The sequence below is a fragment of the Lithobates pipiens genome, unplaced genomic scaffold, assembly GCF_037356315.1.
Source record: "Lithobates pipiens isolate NorthernLeopardFrog02 unplaced genomic scaffold, aLitPip1_a1.2 Scaffold_8, whole genome shotgun sequence".
NCBI lineage: Eukaryota > Metazoa > Chordata > Amphibia > Anura > Ranidae > Lithobates > Lithobates pipiens.
In genome coordinates this window covers 281624366-281646045 of record NW_027507903.1, presented here as the reverse complement: position 1 = coordinate 281646045, position 21680 = coordinate 281624366, and the positions used below count along the sequence as shown (strand labels likewise).

General features: G+C 42.7%; 1 protein-coding gene across 2 annotated transcripts in view; it reads right to left on the bottom strand.

Moving 5' to 3' along the window:
• The window catches only part of LOC143962744 (uncharacterized), a 435927-nt gene that overhangs the window by 313325 nt on the left and 100922 nt on the right, over positions 1-21680 (bottom strand). For both annotated transcript variants that reach the window (XM_077472147.1, XM_077472146.1), the window contains exon 3: positions 19270-19453. In XM_077472147.1, the coding sequence (XP_077328273.1) occupies positions 19270-19453 (184 nt within the window). The remainder of the gene's footprint in view (positions 1-19269; positions 19454-21680) is intronic.

Sequence of the window (21680 nt, the reverse complement as noted above, 5' to 3'; positions counted from 1 at the left end):
GTGGCAGAGGAGAGAGGTGCATCAAATCCAGAGTTAGTAAAAAAGCCAGTGAATTCCCTATTAATCAGCTAGGCTAGTTACCACCTAGCAAGCTAAATTTGTTAGCAACTCTGCCTACTATCAGGGTGCTACATCCTCCCCCTGCCAAGGGAAACTATGTCTCAAAGTTTTGCAACAAAAAAGAAAAAAAATATTCTCAATCCTCTCAGGCCATGACGTGGTGTCAGAAAAGAGTTCAGATATCCAATCGAACAGAACAACAGAATTAGTAGACTCAGTAGAACACTCTTCAGCCGGGAGCAGATTATGTCTTAAACTAGTGACAGACATACCACACTCTACTTCCCTAATGGCCACAGGTTGTACATTGCCCACAGGCACACTACCTTCACTCATATCAGGCTTACCAGGTCTGGTTGTCTTCTCCACAGGAGGTTCTCTCATCAATGAACGCAGGTGGGCCTGACTAGACATGTGCACACTGAAATATTTTGTTTCGGAATTTCAGGTTCGTCCAAAAAATTTATTTGTTTTTATTTATTTTTAATTGGTAAAAATGCATTCATAGGAAAATCTGAAATAATTAAGGTCAAATCTGTCAATTGAAGGCTTATAGTGTCTGTCGGATGGTCTAAGAAGATTTTTGACGAAGCAGCTAAACTGTACAACAAAATATAAAAAAGGGAAATTTGCGCTACTAATACCAAACAGCTGCCAACATCAGCAATAAGACTAATTGCAATGGAATATGAAAAAACAGAGAGGATGCAGCGTTAAATATATATATAGACCTTGGAATTTTATGCGAGGATGTGAACCAAACTATGAGGAGCTTGGGTAAAAGTGCATATACAACCAGTGAGTGGACTATATATTCAAGGAGTAATCCTGATGGATTATATAGACCTATAAATGGCCAGAAAATATCTCATAAATGATACCTCTATATAAAGAACATAAAAGTTACTCAGATGAAAATAAAGTTCATCATATCATGTTCAATCCCTTAAACATGATACCAAGATGTAAAAATCACATGGGAAGTAGCAATGAAACTGGATAAAAAAACAGGGTGATGTTCACACATAAAACCTGGGAACCTGCCTCCAACACCAGCGGAATGGGGTGGGTACTCTTACCCAAAGCTGTGGACCCACACGCCATCGGCGGTGAGTCAAACAAGCATAGATTATGTTCAGGAACTCGCTCTCCAACTCGGACCCTTTTAAATGGCCTGGCGTGCATCTGCCTACATCAGGATGAAAATAGCATAAACACTCAAGCCTCAATGGTGATGTTCCTGGTATATGCAGTACTTCAGAGGAGCAACGTAGATCATACGGAAAAAAGAAGGCCTCCACATAGTGCAGATCAATCCAACATTATAAAAATGTATTTAAATAAAAAAGTACATCCATCGCTCCTGATGCGTACAGAAAGTGATCACAGAACAAGTAAAAAAGCATGGTATGCAAAGTTTAGAGCAGGTTATGTACTCGACATGTTTCATACAAAAGTACTTCAACTGGGGCATGGTAGTACTTTTTGTAGTACTTTTGTTACTAGTAGTCAAACATTAGAATTCTTCTATAGCCTATGGGCGGAGAATTTGACTGTAAATGACCCCTTGCAGCGATCGTATAATTTTAGTTCTCCGTCTAATTTTCATGTTGAGCAATATTATACACATTTTTCATTGTATCGAATGATATGATACTTGTTTGTTTCTGTTCATGTTGAACAGTCTACTCCAACAGCCAATGGAATTGCGTTGTATCGAAATTCAAGCATATAACTTCCTTCCTGTTCGCTCTGCACTCCTAAAGGTTCTGGTTCACACTGGCGATGACAGCAACTGATGGTGGCTCCAGGCAGATTGACTCCATGGAGGTTCCCGGCCCTTCTATGGAGGCAGCAGCAGCACTACCACCACCATTAAAAAAGTGCAGGAGGGGGACACAAGCTGCAACCAGCAGAAAGCTTAACCTTCCATGGACTCATATTGAGTCCCTGGTCCTTGTAAGGGAAATGCTTCTTTGCTGGATGAAGCTGTGTGGCGCCTGCTCCAGGGAGACCATTCCGGAGTGGAAGCAGGAGAAGTGGGAGGAGATATCCCATAAAGTTGAGGAGATGCAGTGCCATCAGCATGACCCATCTGCCTGTTGTAAAAAATTCAGTGACAATGAAATGGCCAATGAGGCGGGTGATCTTGGTCTACTATTTTGCCATGCCCTTGGAACTAATGCCAACAAAGCTGTGATTTAAAAATATTGACCAAAATACTGGCCATTAGACTTAATAAAGTAATCAAATCTCTGATTGATTCTGATCAAACTGGCTTTATGCCAGGTAGGTCCACGGATATCAATATCCGTAGACTGTTTTCCAACATACATGCCCCCCATGATAATCAAGGCACTAGGACTATTGCCACCCTTGATATGGAAAAGGCATTTGATACGGTGGAATGGGTGTATCTGTGGGAGGTGCTTAGAAGAATGGGTTTCCCACTGCGGTTTATTGCCTGGATACGTACACTGTACACCGGGCCCCTGGCATGCATTAAATTGAATGGCTCCCTGTCTCCTTCGTTCCCCCTGCAGAGGGGCACCAGGCAGGGATGCCCTCTCTCCCCGGCCTTGTTTGCCCTAGCCATGGAACCTATTGCTGAGGCTCTCAGGAGTTCGGCTGAGGTCCGTGGTCTTCGGGTGGGCTGGCTGGAGGAGAGAGTGGCTCTCTATGCAGACGATCTTCTGCTTTTTTTGAACGATCCTGGTGGCTCCTTGCGGTGCGTACTCGGGATTATGGATGCCTTCTCTGTCTTCACCGGGTTGAAGGTGAATTGGCATAAGTCTCAACTCTTCCCTGTGGACGAGGGGGCCAGGACCTCTCCATCCTCTACCACGCTTCAGTGGGTGGATAGGTTTACCTACTTGGGTGTTATTATCTCAAGAGAGAGCAGGGACTTTGTTCGGCTCAATCTTGAACCTGTTCTGGTAGGGATCAAGTCCAAATTGAAGGCATGGGGCAATCTTCCCCTCTCCCTTATAGGTCGTATTAACCTTCTAAAAATGAAGATTCTCCCCAAACTTACGTATATCTTTAGGAACTCTCCACAATGGCTGACTAAAACCTTCTTTAACTCCCTGAGGCAACTTTTCCTCTCCTTCATTTGGGGCCCCAAGTCCCCTAGATTCAGATACACCACTCTCACCAGGCCTGTGGGTAATGGGGGGTTGGCTCTTCCTGATTGCCACAAATATTTCTTAGCTACTCTGCTCGTAACCGCCCACTGGTGGTTGCGACCGGACCTGACCAATGCTGCAACGGTCCTGGAGGCAGCTATAGTGGGGTCTCTGGAGGCCTTGAGGGGGTTGATATTCAGGGGGCTAAAAACTTCTCACTGCCTCACCCCTTCTATGCGCACCACTATCAGGGCGTGGAGGGTAGGGGAGGCGCTGAGGGCATCCCTGCCGAACTCCTGGTCTCCCCACATCCCCTTGTGGCTGAATCCTAACCTCCCGCAGTTCAATACCATCCCGGACCCGCAGGCCTGGGCCAAATGTAAAATACTGACTCTTGAACATGTCATCACTAACGGGGAACTTACTCCCTTTCATATATTACGCACGAAATTGAATGTGCCAGCGTGGGCCCATTTTCGATATCTCCAAATAGCGCATGCATATCGATGTAAATTTTTGGGTCAACCGGTTGTGTTAGAATACTCTGAGCTTGAATCCATCCTTCGGGTAAAAGACCTGGAGAAACCCATGTCTCAGATTTATGGGTCCCTGCTGGTTGCTGCCGTCCCCGAGCTGTCCTCCCTCCGCAGGAAATGGGTGGGGGACATACCGGAGTTAGATGACGACGACTGGAGGGAGGTTTGGGACTTTCCATTCTCCCCTTTGCTGTCAGCCAGGGACAAACTGGTCCAATACAAAATTGTTCACAGGGCCCACTATACGCCCCACAGAGTGCATCAGATGTCGCCGACGCATTCCTCGGCGTGCTGGCGATGCTCCTATCAGCCAGGAGACTTCATTCACATTTTCTGGACTTGTCCAGCGATTGAAGGTTACTGGAAGGATGTTCTCCTGGTGATCGGCAAGACTACTAAGATTAGTATCCCTTATGACCCTAAATATTGCCTGCTGGGGCTAGTGGAGCAGATGTCAATCCTCAGAGCTAGGAAAACACTTATATCCTTGTTATTGTACTATGCACGAAAGGCCATCACCATGACATGGAAGCAATCGTCTCCACCCTCTATTAAATTCTGGAAAAACCTGGTGAATGCTAGTTTACCCCTCTATAAGGCCACCTACTCGAGCAGGGGTTGCCCGCAAAAATTTGAGAAGGTGTGGACCTGCTGGTTGGATGATAACACTATGGCAACTGATGTAGTGTTTAATCCTTAATTCTTCATTAAGGTCATAGTGGGACGATAGGTTGACCCAATTGTTACTATGATATTCTATCCTGTCTGTATATCACTTAGCAAAAAATCCTCCTGTAATACCCTCTCCCCACATTGGGGTATAGCTAGTTAAGGTTGTGTTTGTTTTACGTTGCCCTGCTGCGGCCTGTTGCTGCATCAGGAACCGACTGTATGTTATGAGAATGTGTCCTTATGTGGCCGGTTGCCGCATTTGGAGGCTTGCCACTGCGTGGGTAATGTTTGGCCCCTGCGTGGGCAATTTGTATGCCTTTGAAAACTCAATAAAAATGATTTTTGAAAAAAAAAAAGCCAACAAAGCTATCTAGGGTAGGCTGATGATGTCCTTGGAAGGATGAGGAGCCTGATTTGGTCTGCAGTGTAACTACTGCACGTGGACGCTTTGTCTTAGTTCAACCTTCTCTATTGGCTGTGCTTTGAGTAAGTGGTGTGTTTGAGGAGGTACCACCAGTACAGTCAGAGTCCGTAACAATGCTACTTCCTGCGCTACCACCTTCCTTTTCTGCCTCTGCCCACAGTAAAGTAGAGTGGTGGTAATGTTTGAGGTGTAGCAGTATTGGTTAAATGTCCCAATGTCCCCCTACTCACTTGCTTCCCACAAAATTTGCACTTTCCAAAGAACCCGCCTACCAATCTGTGAAAGTATTTCCAAACATTGATGCGGCGCAATGCAGCCCCTTGACTCTGTTTATCTCTAGTATTTAGGGCTGATGCAGCAGGTAGCACATCAGTGGTGGAAGCTGTTGCCACTACAGTTCAACTTGGTGAACTAGTGCTAATGGCAGGGGTGCTGTGGAGGTCAGTGTTATCATCACAGGATTTTTCCAGGATTCTTCCTCCATAATAACAGAGGGAAAAGGGGAGTTAGCAACAGATGAAAAAAGTGAACTGATACCTGTCCTACTCCTCACAGAATATCCCTCTTGCACTTCCTTCAGGTCATGCTGTAAGTATTGTGGGGTAAGAGTGTATAATACATTTACAGTGGTTGGGGAAAGAGGAGCATCACATTCAAAATCATCATCACCACCAAAACCATTTATTGCTGAAACTGGTTGCATAGAGTCATTTACCTCAGTAGAACTTTTCTCTTGGGGCAACAAAAAAGTCTCACTCTCTGTCTTTGCTGCTGTCTTCCTCAATTGCTTCTTTGGGGGGCTGGGCAGTGGCACTGGCGGTGTCATTGGTGGTGGTGAGTGTAAAGGCAACTCCACTTGCTTAATACTAGTTTTCTTGCCTATGCCATACAAATAAGATGCCATGACACCTGTAGCAGTAGAAGGAGCTGCACTGGCAGTGGAAACGGCAGCGGATGTTAGTGGTCTAGTAGAAAAACTAGTACAACTGGTGGTGGTTGAACTAGCTTTGCTGGTGGCAGTGGCGGTGACACTCACAGTTGTGGACGACATGTTTGTGGTGGCAGAAGTGCCAGCAGTACCTAAGGAAGAGCTAGTAGCAGAGACCTTGCCACTTTTTTTTAGCAAGGCATCCACCATGACCGTGACCATGACCTCTACCTGACTTCCCTTTTCCATTAGAACGGTACATTGCTGTATATTTAGTTCTAACAGAAAATGGACTGGTGATAGCGATTAGACCTGATAGCAGGTAACGATGTAAAATCAAATGAAAAATAGATCACAAGAAATAGAACAAAAACAACAAAAATACCAGAGATGGAAAAACTACCTACACGCAGGTAGCACATTAGGGTATATAGAATCTATAATATAGTATCTTTAATAAATAATAAATCCCCCCCCCCCCCAAAAAAAAAACATGGACAGCCTCTGAGGCTTTAACAACACTAACAACACTGGTATCAGTATCAAGTTCAACACAACACTAACACAATAGCAGATTAATAGCAGATAAAATGAAAAAGCTAAGTTGAACTATAGCTTGCTTCACTATCTGTTCTGCTGCTGTGCTTATTGCTTAATAATTCAGGTTCTCTGTTAACAAACAAATGGACCAGCTAAGATTGACTGTCTGAAATAATTCAGTATGTCTCTCTCTGCTAGCAATCGTAAGTGAAATTTGGCTGTACGTGTGTACATACTAGCTATTTTACTGATCCTCCTCTTTGGTTACAATTAACCAAAAACATTCATCATCATCATCATCATCATCATTTTACTTCCCCCCACCCATTCCAGCAGCGACCACTAACAGCTCTTTTACTATTGTCTCTATAATGTCGAATCTGTTCTATGTCGAATAATCTTGGACTAATAGAGTTAGGTTAGGCACATTCAAAAGCAGGTTCGATAGACACAGATCGTTATTGTCACCATCATGTCAAATCTTCTATCTATCTGTATCAAACTGTTGTTGCAACAATACAAAAATATAATGTATACGAAAATAAAGCATTTTTTTATTTCGGATCTTTCGGATTTTGGATCCTGCGTGTTTGTTATCGTTTTGTTAAAACAAACACAAAAATCCCCAAAATTCGGATGAAAATGCCTTTGGACGATAACGAATGCACATGCCTAGGCCTAACCACAGACCCAGGACATAACCAGAGTACCTGACTTGGGAGCCCCAATGCCCAGGACACACACTTTCCAATCTGACATGGAAACGCCAATCTGCGCCATCGTCTCCACTAAATAGCAATATAGAAACACATGGATGAGCAATGGCAGCGCTCTCAGCAGTGTCTCCTTCTCTGCAGACAACTCCTCCCCCTGCCAAGGGATTGGTTCACATGCTCTTCAGGACCTTCAGCTCCCGCTTCTTTTTTCCAGCAGCATGCCAGTACTTCAATGAAGTCTGCCTTAACCCCTGCAGCACTGTCGTAAAGTGACAAAAGACCAGGCTGACACTGTCAGGACCTGGACTTGAACCTGGGACCTCAGCTGTGTCTGGCAATGAATCTTCTCACTGAGCTATCTGAGATACAGAACACTGCCTTGTCAGATCCTTTAGAGAACCCTGTCTTGTACCTTGATTTCAGCTGAACCTTGAACTCTTTGCTCCTCCCACGAACTTCCTGATATAAGCCATGTCTCTGCACTTCCTCCTTGCCAGAATATTGTGCTATCTCCAGCCTGTATCTCGCTCCTGTCTTCCCTGCTGCCGTTCATATTTTCTACTGCTCATTATCAACCTTTGGCTTGTTCCTCGACTACGCTTCTGCCTGATCCCAACCTGCAACTACTCGTTACCGACCTTTTGGCTTGTTTACTGACCACGCTTCTGTTTGAGCCTTACCTGCTCATCAACAACAATGCCACCTAGTGGCAGAACATAGAGGTGCATCAAATCCAGAATTAGAGAAAAAGACAGTGAATGCCCTATTAATTACCACCTAGCTAAATTTGTTAGCAACCCTGCCTACTATCAGGGTGCTATATTTAAAAAGAAGTATACTCACAAAAAATGAATTAATAAAAGCATATCAAGGTCCATAATAGACACAAAGCGACTGGGTAATTGAGACTGTTCCCAGCAAGCTGGAGGACCTTCCAGATTGCTGATGCATTTTGAGGGGAGATCCCCTCTTCCTCAGATCTCCCCTGGAAATGCGTCCTCCTACTTACTGGTTGCTTTGTGTCTACTATGGACCTTGATATGCTTTTATCATTAATTTGTTTGTGAGTAGGGATGAGCTCGGTGTTCGACTCGAAGCATGTTCGACTCGAACAGGGGACGTTCGCCTGTTCAGCGAATTCAGAACTTTGCGGACCGCTCGCACCATATTCATGTGGCGCGAATGGCCCACAATGCACTACGCTATTGCAGTGCATTGCTGGCTCATGATTGGCCAAGCATGCACTGTGACCCCGCATGCTTGGCCAATCACAGCGCTGGCAGTGAGGAGAGCCATAATTGGCCACAGGCAGGATGCCTGTGGCCAATTATAGCTCGGGGGGTTTTGTACACTCCCCACACTATATAAGACCGCCAGCACGGCGGCCTTGTGTAGTGTGTTGGTGTGCAGGGAAAGAGCAAAATAGGCAAGAACAGTGTATTTTTGCTTGGGAACCTAGTGATGTTAAAGTGGGTGTTGTGTGTCTCCTGCACAGTATACACCGGAAGCTACCCCTTATTGCTGGTGTTGTTCTGTTTCTGTAATACAGGCATCTGCAGCATTTAGAGTGGGTGTCGTGTGGCTCCTGCACAGTATACACCTAAAGATACCCCTTATTGCTGGTGTTGTTCTGTTTCTGTAATACAGGCATACTATAGACACCCCCACAGGCACGATATTTAAAGGAATATTTCACTTTATTTTTTTTCACTTCAATCGTCATTAAAATCAGTGCTCCTGAAAAAACGGACATTTAAAAAAAAAATTTGCATTGATCCATGTCACCTGGGGCAGGAGCCGGGTCCCTAAACCCTTTATAGGACAATATCTTGCATACTAGCCTTTAAAATTAGCACTTTTGATTTCGAACTTTCGAGTCCCATGGACTTTAATGGGGTTCTAAAGTTCATACGAATTTTAGGTCAGTTCGAAGGTTCTGGTGCGAACCGAACCGGGGGGGTATTCGGCTCATCTCTATTTGTGAGTATACTTTTTTTCATATTACCGTATATACTCGAGTATAGGCCGACCCGAATATAAGCCGAGGCCCCCAATTTACCCCCAAAAAACTGGAAAACTTATTGACTCGTGTATAAGCCGAGGGTGAGACATGGCTGTCCATCCCTGTGTGTCCGTCCATCCCTGTGTGTGTGTCCGTCCATCCATCCCTGTGTGTGTGTCCATCCATCCATCCATCCATCCATCCCTGTGTGTCCGTCCATCCATCCCTGTGTGTGTATCCATCCATCCCTGTGTGTGTGTGTGTGTGTGTGTGTGTGTATTCATCCATCCATCCATCCCTGTGTGTGTGTGTGTGTGTGTGTGTATCCATCCATCCATCCATCCGTGTGTGTGTGTGTGTGTGTGTGTGTGTGTGTGTGTGTGTGTGTGTGTGTGTCCGTGCAGCCTTGTGTGTGTGTCCAGCCTACCTGTGTCCCAAGCCTCCGTCCCGAGCCGCCGTCGTCCCGAGCCTCCTCTGTCCCGTGCCTCCTCTGTCCCGTGCCTTCCGGTGTCCCGTGCCTCCTCTGTCCCGTGCCTCCTCCGTCCCGTGCCTCCTCCGTCCCGTGTCGTGCCGATGGATCGGCGCTCTTCTCGGCGGCCATTCTACGATTCAAAAGCTGCGCCTCTGTCCTCCGCCTGTGATAGGCGGAACACTCAATTTCCCAGCAGCCTGTGTTCCGCCTATCACGGACATCCTCTCATACTCGTCCGTAGTATGAGAATGAACGGATGTCCGTGATAGGCGGAACACTGACTGCTGGGAAATTCAGTGTTCCGCCTATCACAGGCGGAGGCGGAGAAGGAGGCGCGGCTTTTGAATTTTAATGTCCGCCGTCTGTCTGCTCGATACGCTGATCGAGCAGTCAGACAGCGGTGACTCGAGTATAAGCCGAGGGGGCACTTTCAGCCTCAAAAAAGAGGCTGAAAATCTCGGCTTATACTCGAGTATATACGGTATATTAAAGATACCATTGGGTAATGCACAAGGTTAGTGTGCCCTCTCTTATTTGTCTTACCATACTCCCCCACAGATCACATGAAATGATTGACAGGGGTTCCAACTCAACCCCCACCCTATGGAAAAATATCCTAATTTTCATAGGTTGCTGTGGTTGTAGCCACATTATTCTGGTGTACTCTGCATCTGTGTTTCTTTGGTTGGTCTTTGTATATACTCTCCTTTCTGTCATTTTTTTTTAAAACTAGAAAATATGTTTCAGCTTAAAAATATCAGTGAGGTTTCATCTGGTAATGGTTGTTATGGGTTGAACTCATTACAAATACAATTCGTTTTTTTTTTTTGTTTTTTGTTTTTCTACATGACCATTTGCCAGATCATTTGCAACCAGAAGTTATCAGTAGTACCAGGAGAAATGGTGAGTCACTTTACATATCCTAGCAAAATTGTGCCTGTTCCAAAACAGCTAAAACTGGGTATATTAGAAATAATATTGAATAACTGTTTTATTTGGTAAGATGTGCAGGTAAACAGTGCAGAAGATTTGACATGTGGTAGTATATGAAGCATACAGTACAGTGTATAACAACCAGTATGTGCAGGAGAAGAGTGTGGAGGGTATGATGGCAGGTAGTATGTACTGCAGTGGAGTGCTGGACTTATAACAGTGGGCACTATGTGTGGTAGAGAAGTGGGGAGTGTATGGGGGTTGGCTGTATGTGATGAAGAGGAGTGCAGAGAGTATGACAACAGGCAGTATGTCCAGGACGGTGCATATGCCAGGAGAGAAACGGATTACGTATGACAGTGGGCAGTGTGTGCAGTAGAAAAGTGGTAAGGGTAGGACAGCAGGTAGCTATTGCAGGAAAGGAATGAGGGATATATGATATCTGGCAGGATGGGCAGGCAAAGAGTGGTATAAGGTATAATGAAATGTAAAATGTGTGGGAGAGAAGTGTGGAGGGTATGAGATTGGGTAATATATGCATAAGAGTATTGTAGGGAATTCTTGCAGAACATAGAGTATGAGAGCAGGCAATATGTGCATGACTGTGAAGTGTATATGGCAGAGGGTAATATGTTATGAAAAGGGGAGATCTGGATGATGATGGATATGTGTTGGTAAGAAGATGAGGGAGCCAAAGAGGGATGTGTGTTGGGGAGTATGAGGCAAATGGGGAGGGATGTTTGTTATTGGAGGGGTAGGATGGGCAGGGAATTTTTTTTGTCAGCGGGGGGATTGTAGTGGCTAGGGAGGAGGGAATGGCATGGCTGTGTGGTGTGACTGGTAAGGTGTAGATGGGTTGTAATATGCCGTTAGGTGGGGTGTTTGTTGTGAGGCGAGGTTAGGTGGCTGATGAGTGACGTGCCATTAGCTGAGTGCCGCAGCCAAAGAGAGTTGTTTGTAGTTTGGGGGTGAAGCGGTGTGCACAGTGGGGGTAATGCCTATGTATTGGGAGCAGGAGTAGAGCATACTGTCAGTGGAAGTGTTCCTACTGGTTAGGGATGTGCTATGCTACTGGGCAAAGGGGGTCGCACAGTTAGTTGGTAGATAGTGAAGATAGTGAAATTGCACTGTAAGAAAGGGGGGGGCATGCTGTGAGTGGGGGTGTAGTGGCTGGGTAGTGATATGTAATGTGAGGTGGCTGGGGGTGGAGGCGTACTTGCTGGGGAGGGGAATGTGTATACTTTGAGCAGGAATAAGTGCATAGTGGGAGCATGTGTTGGCATTGGGATGTGCCGCAAGCACTCTGAGCAGTAAAGAATGGGTTTTGAGAGATTTGACAGATATTTACTGTGATGGATTGAGTTAAAGGGTGTTGCTGAGGAGGAGAGAGATGTGCTGGGGTTGGGGGGTTGCTGATAGGGAGAGATGTGCAAGTAGTCTGCTGTGCAGGGGATGTGCTAATGGAGACAAACTTGTATTGTAAATCTACCATGGAAGGAAGGAAGATGTGAGTGGAGCCTCCTGTCATCCTATCATGTCCCTGGGTTCTAATGTCCTGCAGCCTTCATTTCTACCGCTCACACAGTGCCGGGGGAGAGGATTTTCTGCCACCAGGCTGATCAAAAACATACATAAAAGGAATTGAACAAACTAGACTGTTTTCTCTCGCATGCCCACCCTGTCACTGCCTCTACCACTAGCAGTACAGAGCATTTGCAGAGTCCTCAATCTTTGGCTGGGGATCTGCTCTTACACACCCACCAGTTCAAACTCTTGGCTCCCTTGCACACTGGTCCTGGCCCTGGAACACCTGACACATACAAAGCAAACTCAACTCTCTTAAATACCCACCCCAGCACAACAGATCTCTAATTTAAAAAAGAAACAGGGGGGGGGGGGCTCCTCTCTAAGTGTAGTATTTAAAACAGTATAATTTATAGCACAAGATTAAAAACACTTAGAAGATATAAGTGGGAGTAATGGTCGTCATATTGGCCAGTAGAAGGAGCTGTGAGCTCCGAGCCTTTCATTCCACAGAAACAGTCCTGACCCCTTCCTCCTGCCCCCTGCTGGTGACATAATTTCCTCTTCAGGTTCAAGCTGGACAGCATGGAGCTGACTACTTCCTGGTTTTCCCGAATGTACAGCTATTTAGCACAACATCACACTAGAACCTTTCCCAGCTACCCGGATCGTGCGAGGAGCCTGTGGGATGCAGTAGAACTGCCAGGACCACATACTTATGACGAGCATGATTCTCACTTATATCTTGTGTTTTTAATCCTGTGCAATAAATTATACTGTTTTAATACTTCACTTAGAGAGGAGCCCCCTCCCCCTGTTTCTTTTATATGTTTTGCAGAGTTGCTGGACACCCTCTGAGGATGGCCGCCTCTTTTTAAATTACCCCCTTACCCTGGTTCAACTTTGTTTTTACCTAAAGTCTGAATAATCAAATGTACATTTTAACAATATAAGGGCATTGCCTCCTAGCGCCAGATACCCAATTTACCTTCACAGATCTCTAACTAGAAGTGCTGTCTCTGCTGATCTACCTGGTGATTTCTAGTGGGATTAGCAAAAGGCTGATACCCATTCAGTCCAACATTAATAGAGCTCGCGGGTCTTCGCTCAGCAGTGGCACAGCTAAGAATAATTGTCTATAGAAATGATCCACACAAAGAAAGCGCTTGTTTTTATTGAAAAGGCAACAATGTACAAGACACAGTTAAAGTGAGTTGACGCGTTTCAGCCTACATGGCTTTAATCATAACTGACATTAAGACATGAAACTACAAAATATTTAGCAAAAATGTGGGTCAGGCTTCAGCAGAGCAGTGAGAGTGTAAGGTAAGGTATACTGGCAGGGTTTGACCAGATGTTGAGAGGGATTTGTGGTAGGAAGGAGGTGTTGAAAAGAGGGTGGGAAGAAGGGCTGAATATGGTGGGGGGAGTCTGTCTTGCACTGCCTTACTGGTGTTTTGCCACTGGTTTCTGTTTCCCATGTGTTATGTTTGCCCCTTTTTTTGTTCCCCCAATGGAAATCAGAAATAGGACTTTCTTACTTTATTAACCTCCCTAGCAGTAATCCCGAGTCTGGCTCGGGTTGGGATTTCAGCACCACGAGCGGTAACCCCCGAGCCAGACTCGGGATCGCATCGCTGGATGCAGGGAGGACACAGGGAGAGTTACTTACCTTGTCCCCTGGATCCGGCAATGTCTTCCGCGCTGTGTGATCAAGCCGTCCTCCGCTCGATTCACACAGTGCCCGAATGCCGCCGAGCTCCGTTCCCTGCGACGTTACAGCGACGGGGGCGCCAAATTCAAAAAAGTAAAAAGACACAAAACACACACAGTACTGTAATCTTACAGATCACAGTACTGTATTAAAAAAAATACACACCCCTTTGTCCCTAGTGGTCTGTGCAGTGCCCTGCATGCACTTTTATATTATAAATACAGTTTTTTTCTGCCTGAAATTTGGAGATTGCCCATAGCAACCAAAAAGTGTCCCTTTTTCAGTGTTTTTGGATTTGATTACATTAATGAATAATTTTTATTATTCTTTATTATATTATAAACTTTATAATACCCGGGATGTCTACTAGACTCTGGTTTGAACAGATTTAAGAGAGTTATTTCTAAGAATTACAGGACTACAATATAAAACGGCAAATTTCCATGCAAAATAATTGTACCGCTTTCAGCACCTAAAACCAGAATGAATCATACCGCCAGGGAGGTTAAAGACCTAGTACAATCATCAATATACTGTATAAAGTGGCATTATATATTTTCAGCCAAAGGTTTCTCTGACCCATTTATTTTCTATCTTGATAACAGTGCAATGATATAGGACTTTTTTAGGACCAAATTTGTTTGAATCAACCAAAATTTGAGCTGTGGGTGGCCCTTGTAACTATTATACTGACTTTATACTTTTGCTAAAACCTGATTTGTTTAATAGATACAAGTAACTGGTAAACAGTTACTTGTATCTTACTTGTTACTTGTATATTGCTGTACAAAAGACAGCAATAATGGCCAAGCAATAATACATAATATAACCCACAGCAATTTATGAGAAATTGGCTTTAATTAATCATGGGTTACGATACAATATTGCTGTTTGTAATCTGAATCTTAACAAACACAACTGCTTTCTTTACTTTACATGTGATGAAGAAACTGCAGTGTTTATGAATATTTATTTTACTTTATGAATAATCAGTTATAATAGAACTAAAGGAGCAACATTATACACAGTATAATTGGATTTTGGACAACTAACGTATTTTACACCTATGCTTGGTTAAAAAATAAATAAAGGCAACAGATTTAAAGCTTTTATGTCTGAATTCATGAAATCCTGGTGGTTTGTTCCTTTGACATGTACAGGGAAAATTTACAAGTGAAAAGAAAAGAAATGAGTTTAAGTTTTAATTTGGAACTCAGCTATATTGTTATCTGCCAAACCGCCAACCAACTTTTCCCTGCTCACAATGAGAAGAGGGTCATTGGCAGAAAACTGCCTATGCCACAATCAAATAATCTCTTTCATCCACAGCCCTGATCCTTTTAATAAACAAAATACGAAAAGGGAGTCAAAATTACGTCTAGCCTGTTTGAAAAGCAAGGAAATCCTGCAAGTACAATTCCCCACTTGTTATGTTCTTGGACCATGTGACTTAAAGTCATTCTTTGGGATAAAAGACCCAAGCTGGTATCAGGGTTCTGCCATGCTTTTCCCTTAGTTCCCAGTCTTAGCCCATCTGTTATTCAGTGAGTGCATGAATGGCATGTGTCAAGAGAGTCATCACTGAGCAAACTGCCCAAAGAAATCAGCCAGGGGACTTCCCTTTTTTCCTCTTACACAATTGTTGTAGAGGCAGCCACCATATGGTGAATAATTAGTTTTTGACCTTACTCCAGTAGAATGTTCCTGCCACTGCCAGGCTCTATCAATATGTGTATTAATGAGAGAGGCCAGTGAAAGCATTTGCATTAACATTGTGATGTCTATTGTGCATGTTTTTATGGCATAATAGTTACACACAATAACACGTTTAATTGCAATGCAAAATGTATTGTAGTTTCTTAACCGATGCTACTGCTGTGTCATTCTGTATATGCAGTGAAGAGGTATATAATGAGCGAATATGTTATATTTTATCACATCGCTGTAAAGGCATGTAATGTAGTCAAGACCACATTCCACAGCATATTGATAAATTGTTTATTAGCGGTGCAATAGGTTAATCAAGGGATTTCTCAAGACTGAGGCAAATTATTATTAGGGTGCTGTCAGCCATGTTATATTCACAAAGAGATGCCTAACTAACCACTTAAAGCTAACGTTTAGTTACATATTTGAGTGTCATTTTACCTGCCAAAGGATTTATCTGGAGACCTGACTTTTCTCTAGCAGAGTTAAAGTGGAGTTCCACCCACTTTTTAAAGCTTGCTATCCCCCCACGTTCATAATCATATTTAAGGGACCTATCGGAAAGCTCCTCTTCTACTTATATATATATATATATATATATATATATATTCTATTTATATTACATAATTTTCACCCACCCATAAGCTCCTGAGATATGAGTGTCATCAATCCCAGGAGTCAATGGCCATCTCCCACTGCTAGCATTGCGGTATTTCACAACCGGAAATGATGCAATGCTAGGCGGAGATAGGTGCCATTTTTGATTGGGGATTTCTGTCTTTTTTGTATTGGTACTCAGCGGCAGCAAAGGTATCGGTAGCGGCTGGTGTTGGCAGCAACAGGACCAACATTGCAAAGCAGAGGTGCTTTTATTGCACTGCATGAGAAAACTGAGGTGGGGCACTACACATGCATGAGATCAGGAGGGGCATGCTGGGTAGCCAGCTGCACCTAATCCCGGAAGACCAGCGGGCTTCGGATGCCCACAATCAGGGTGGCTGCTTGATTTAACAGGCCAAATAAATCCTAAGACGTGCACAAAGGCGGAAACTCTATATTAAACAGAACATGCCGATGTTTAATGTACAAGGGGTTTTAAAAAAAAATGGTTGGAACTCCGCTTTAAGTAATACAACTATGGCTTCTCCCTGTCCCAGCCTGTGACTGGACAGTGAAGAGCAGGCAAAACTGAGGAGCTTTGTCTACCCTCTCCTGATGTCAGCATGTTTAATATTAGCATATGAGCATTGTGCCATAAATGATTGGCTCATTGTGTTTTTTCTACATCTCGCAGCCTATAGACTCTGCTGTGCAGTGACCGCAAAAGGCTGCTCTCATGCCACATTTAGATACTTACTTGTTGCTTTAAAAATACATTTTCTATAAAATATGAAACCGTATATACAGTGTGTTGCATAGGCCTCTACCTAAACATTTCAGTGCAAAATAACAAACTTCATAGATACTGCTCAAATCTAAATAATTCCCAAAATCCACAATAATTTGAGTCTGGGCAATCTATGATAAGTTATGAAAAACTTTAATAAAACAGAATTGTGTTAACATGCCATTCAAACACAATGAGGTATTATATAATATTAAAGTGGATGTAAACCCACTCTCATCCTTTCTAAACTACTGCAATATTGGTTATTTAGAAGGCTATAATGCCTCCTGCATGTATACTTATCTGTCAAATGTCTCCCCTCTGTCTGCTATGAGACCCGAAAAACTGCAGATTTTGTGGGTGGGTCTGTTTTCCAGGGCTCAGTGGGTGGAGTCATGATGTCAGTAGACTCCCCGTCTACTTCTACACTCCCCCTTATCAACATGCATTTTCTCCTGTGTATTTCTTACACTGAACTTCTGCTATGATCACAAACAAAAAACAGAAAAGTCCCCAAATGACTTCAGCATGCCAAACCATGCTGAGGTGTGGAACAGCCAATCCCTGCAGAGCTGCTGAAGAAAGGAGTGGGAGGGAATTAAAAAATAATGAATGTCTCTTAGGCTAGTGCACGAGATATGTAAATCACCTGTCACTCACAGCAAGGGGGAGGATTTGATAAAGTTGTTTTTTTCTGTTTGTCAAGATTCATCTCACTGAACAATAAAAGATGATTGCTCAGAGCTGGATTAACTCTTTGTGGCAAGACTGGGCTCAAATGATAAGAAATCTTATACTCTACATCATGACATCAAAAAAAAAATACATTTTGGGTTTACATCCACTTTAACCAATTTACAAAAGTTTTTTTTTATACAGTTGTTGTTATATAGGGTCCCATAGTGTTAAAAAGGCATTTGATAGCAAGTGTGTTTTTAACAGTAATATTAAAGGATATATTTTATAATTAATCATAAATTACCCAAATCTCAAATTGTTATAGACTTTTGAAATCCATTTTATGGTATTTTTAAGATCTATTGCCCTCATCACTGGAAAAAGGATCCAGGCAATTTCCATAAGCTCCTACCAGGGTAGCGCTACAATGGTATACATAGAGCTGTTTACAGTAACAAAAAGGTCCCTCCCTAATCCCTCCCTACAATCTATCTAAACTAACACTATATCTTAAAACTAGACACTACAAAGTTGTTTTCAAGTACTTGAAGTTCACAGTAAGTTAGTTTGAAGCATCCTAAACCTGGTGGGCACACTATTACTACTGCCCTTTTACTTCATTCCGATGCAGAGATTGGCATGAACCCCCCTTCCAATTTCCACTATCTTAGAAGGGAACCTCAGAAGCCAATATAAAGGTGTAGTAATGTAGGATGATGGGCATGCCAAATGTCAAAGTTGTAGATGAACTGAGGTTCATGTTGGGAATGCACCCAAATTTAGGGGAGGAATTCTCTAAGCCACACACAAAGTGAGAAATCAAAGTAGGTACACCCTAAGGAAACCTCTCAGGGCTGCTGATAAAGCAGTACAGCCAGCATTCCTGTACTGGGCCCAGGCCCCATCAGTTCAAAAAGTGGGCCAAGGCACCTGCATAGCCAGAGTGCCAGCTGTACTGCCTTATTGCTGACAATTGTGACTCTTGTGGATCCCCCTGCAGCACTGCCACCTTCTCCTCCTCTCCCTCCCCCCCCCCCCCCCCACCAGCTGTGCTGCAGGGGGATTGGTTTTATTAACTTCCATCTGCTGTTGGGCCCCTCTCCCCTGCAACACTGGTGGCTTCCCTCCTCTCCCTCCAGCCAGCAACTGCTGAGGGCACAGAAATGGATAGTTTCAGGATGGAGAGCCCCTTCCCTTCCTGAACGATCACAAAAATAATTGAAAAAAATTAAAAACTCATTCACAGGTGTTCTGCTCTCTGAAGCACAGTCATCATTTGAATCGCTGTTCAAAGAGCATTTGACAGGTGGTGAAGAGGCAGCATATTGCCTCCTCACAGTCTGCTTTAACCCCGCACAAGTGCAGGTTGCAGGGCACTTGCCGAGCAGCACTATTTACTTGAATGGGTCTTGTCCGACAGGTGTATCATTTCTGCCATGGCTGTGAATTATACCGGTGGGTTGATAGGGGCTGCCCTGAGGGTTTTTCTTTTCCTTTTTTTTATTCCTCTTTTAGTAGTGACAATGTATTTTTTGTATTTTATAAAATGCATATTGAGATTTTGGAGGCTGTTTGACATATGATACTGTGAAATAGTATGAATATATATATATATATATATATATATATATATATATATATATATATATATATATATATATATATATATATATATATATATATATCATGTTGTTCTGCTGTCTGGTGATTAAGCTAGAGGTGAAAAGGTAACACTGGAGCCTGCAAACCTGAACCAGATGAAAAGTGGCTGGACAGAATTCAGTTTAATTTAGTTTTTTTTATAATCAAATAGCCAAATTTGCTGTTACGTATATTCAGAATCATTCTTACCTGAGGTATTCCATCTGCTATTGGCATTAGGCAATATTTTCCTTGGCCTATTTCTCACATTCCCTGAAGGGCTAGCTGATTTGATGCTTTCTGCTCTGGCATGGTGCTGTTGTTGTGGTGATGGTGCCATGTGAGAGATAAATCTCGGACACAGTTCAGGTTGTCTTTCATTTTCTGGTCTGTGCTGTGTAAATAAAAATAGGAACTGCATTAAAATAGATGGTCTCATTGTTTTTTTTTTTTTAGCCCATTCTAGCATACATCTATATCACACAACATATCCATCTATTACATAATTGTATATGAGAAGTGATGATTTTTTTCCATTACAATCATACAGCAGGGTGATCTGTGCATGGACATCAAGCCACTAATAAGCGCCTAAACACATGGATATACAAAAACAACAGCAAGTTATTTCTATACCTCAACTTATGTACATTGAACTATTAAAGGAAACCAATCTGCCATTTTTTAAATCTCTTTTTCAGAAAACGCTATATGTCTGTCTGACGTACAGGCCTACTTACTTACCTACAGACAATACTTACTATTGAACAGCTGGTAACTGTAAGCGATGCTACTATAGCAATGTAGCTGTTTCTGATCATTTAAAACAATCATTCAAAACAAGTAATCCTAAAGTTGCAGCCCCTTGCTTGCCTTTAATCAGCTCTTAGGTCCTTCCTATCTCTGACACAAACAACGGGGGGGCACAATTCCTTCCTGTGATAGCATCAATAGGCCACAATTTCTTCCAATGACACCGTTAATGGGGCACTATTCCTCCCACTGACAGCTATGATTGGGCATTATTCGTTTCAATGGCACCAATGATGGGGCACTAATCCTCCTCAGTGATGGACACTAGTCCTTTCACAAACACCAATGATGGGGCACTATTCCACCCACCAATGATGGGGTATAATTCTGCCACTGATAACAATGATGAGGCACTATTCCTTCCACTGACACCAACAATGAAGCACTGTTCCTTCCACTGACACCAATGATAGGGCACCATTTATTCCACTGACACCAGTGTTGGGGCATAAATCCTCCCTCTGACATAAACATTGGAGAAAAATTCCACCAACTAACACAATTGATGGGGCACTATTCCTCTCACCAACACCAACAGTGAGGCACTATTATTTCCAGTGACACTAACAATTGCACTATATTTCCACTTTACTATCACCAACAATGGGGCATTGGTCATTCTCCCACTTACCACAATCAGTAATTATTTTTGTACTTCCATTTATCACTAATGCTGAAGAATTTTCTACTCCCACAATCTGCCCCCCAGCCCCATACAAATTGAGCCTGAAGGACAGTGAAATGGCCCTCGTTTTATAAAGTAGACAAAATAGTAAGTGGTTTAGGCTAAAAGAAGCACTCATTGTTGTACATGTGTCTGCACTAAAGTAAGTGGTGACACACAAATATATCTTAAAACCTGACATTTATCTAATATCATATGTATTGCATAGGGTTGGGGGCAGATGTGGAACAACTATAGCCCTACATAGATACCATCCCAAAAGAAGGATATAAAATCAAAAGTTAATGTGAGGTAGGTGGGAATTTGTATGTACCTTTGTAGACTTTGAATGAAGATATATACCACAAATTTTAAATAAATATATTTAAACTTTATTTTTCATCTATTAGTTAAAAACGTGTTACAGTTGTACAAATACAGTTACTGTTAACTAAATAAAAAATGTATCTTTCAACTAGTTTTGTCTTATATTGATCAGACAAACTAGTTGAAAGATATGTTTTTATTTTATAGCCTCCTTGGCTTGCCCCTAGTCTATGAGGTACTGCTGGACATCAAATAATCTGTACGTCACTCTAAATCTCGATAGAAATTGAATTGCTATATTAATTTTGTTATAAGAATATTTGGGCAATTGTGAATACTTTATAAACTCACAATGTTCATTTTTTGGAAATGTTATGTCTTTCATATATTAAAAAATGTTAATACCTGTTAACACAGATTTACAATCCTGTCAATATTGTATTCTTAGGTTACTGCAATATTTCTATTGTACTCATGCTATTCTAAGGCCTTGATGAAGCAGGGTATCCCGCAAAAAGCGCAGGGCCATACTTTTTGATCCATCGTACCAGGATCAGCACACCCTGGACCCAGTTAACAGTAACTGTATTTGTACAACTGTAACACGTTTTTAACTAATAGATGAAAAATAAAGTTTAAATATATTTTAATTTTGTGGTATATATCCTCATTCAAACCCTACAAAGGTACATACAAAGTACCCCCCCCCCCCCCACCTCACTTTAACTTTTGATTTTATAATATCATATTTAGTTTCCTTAGCCACTCCAATTAAACATAAATACATAAAAAAACATAAATATACCCTACAAATGCA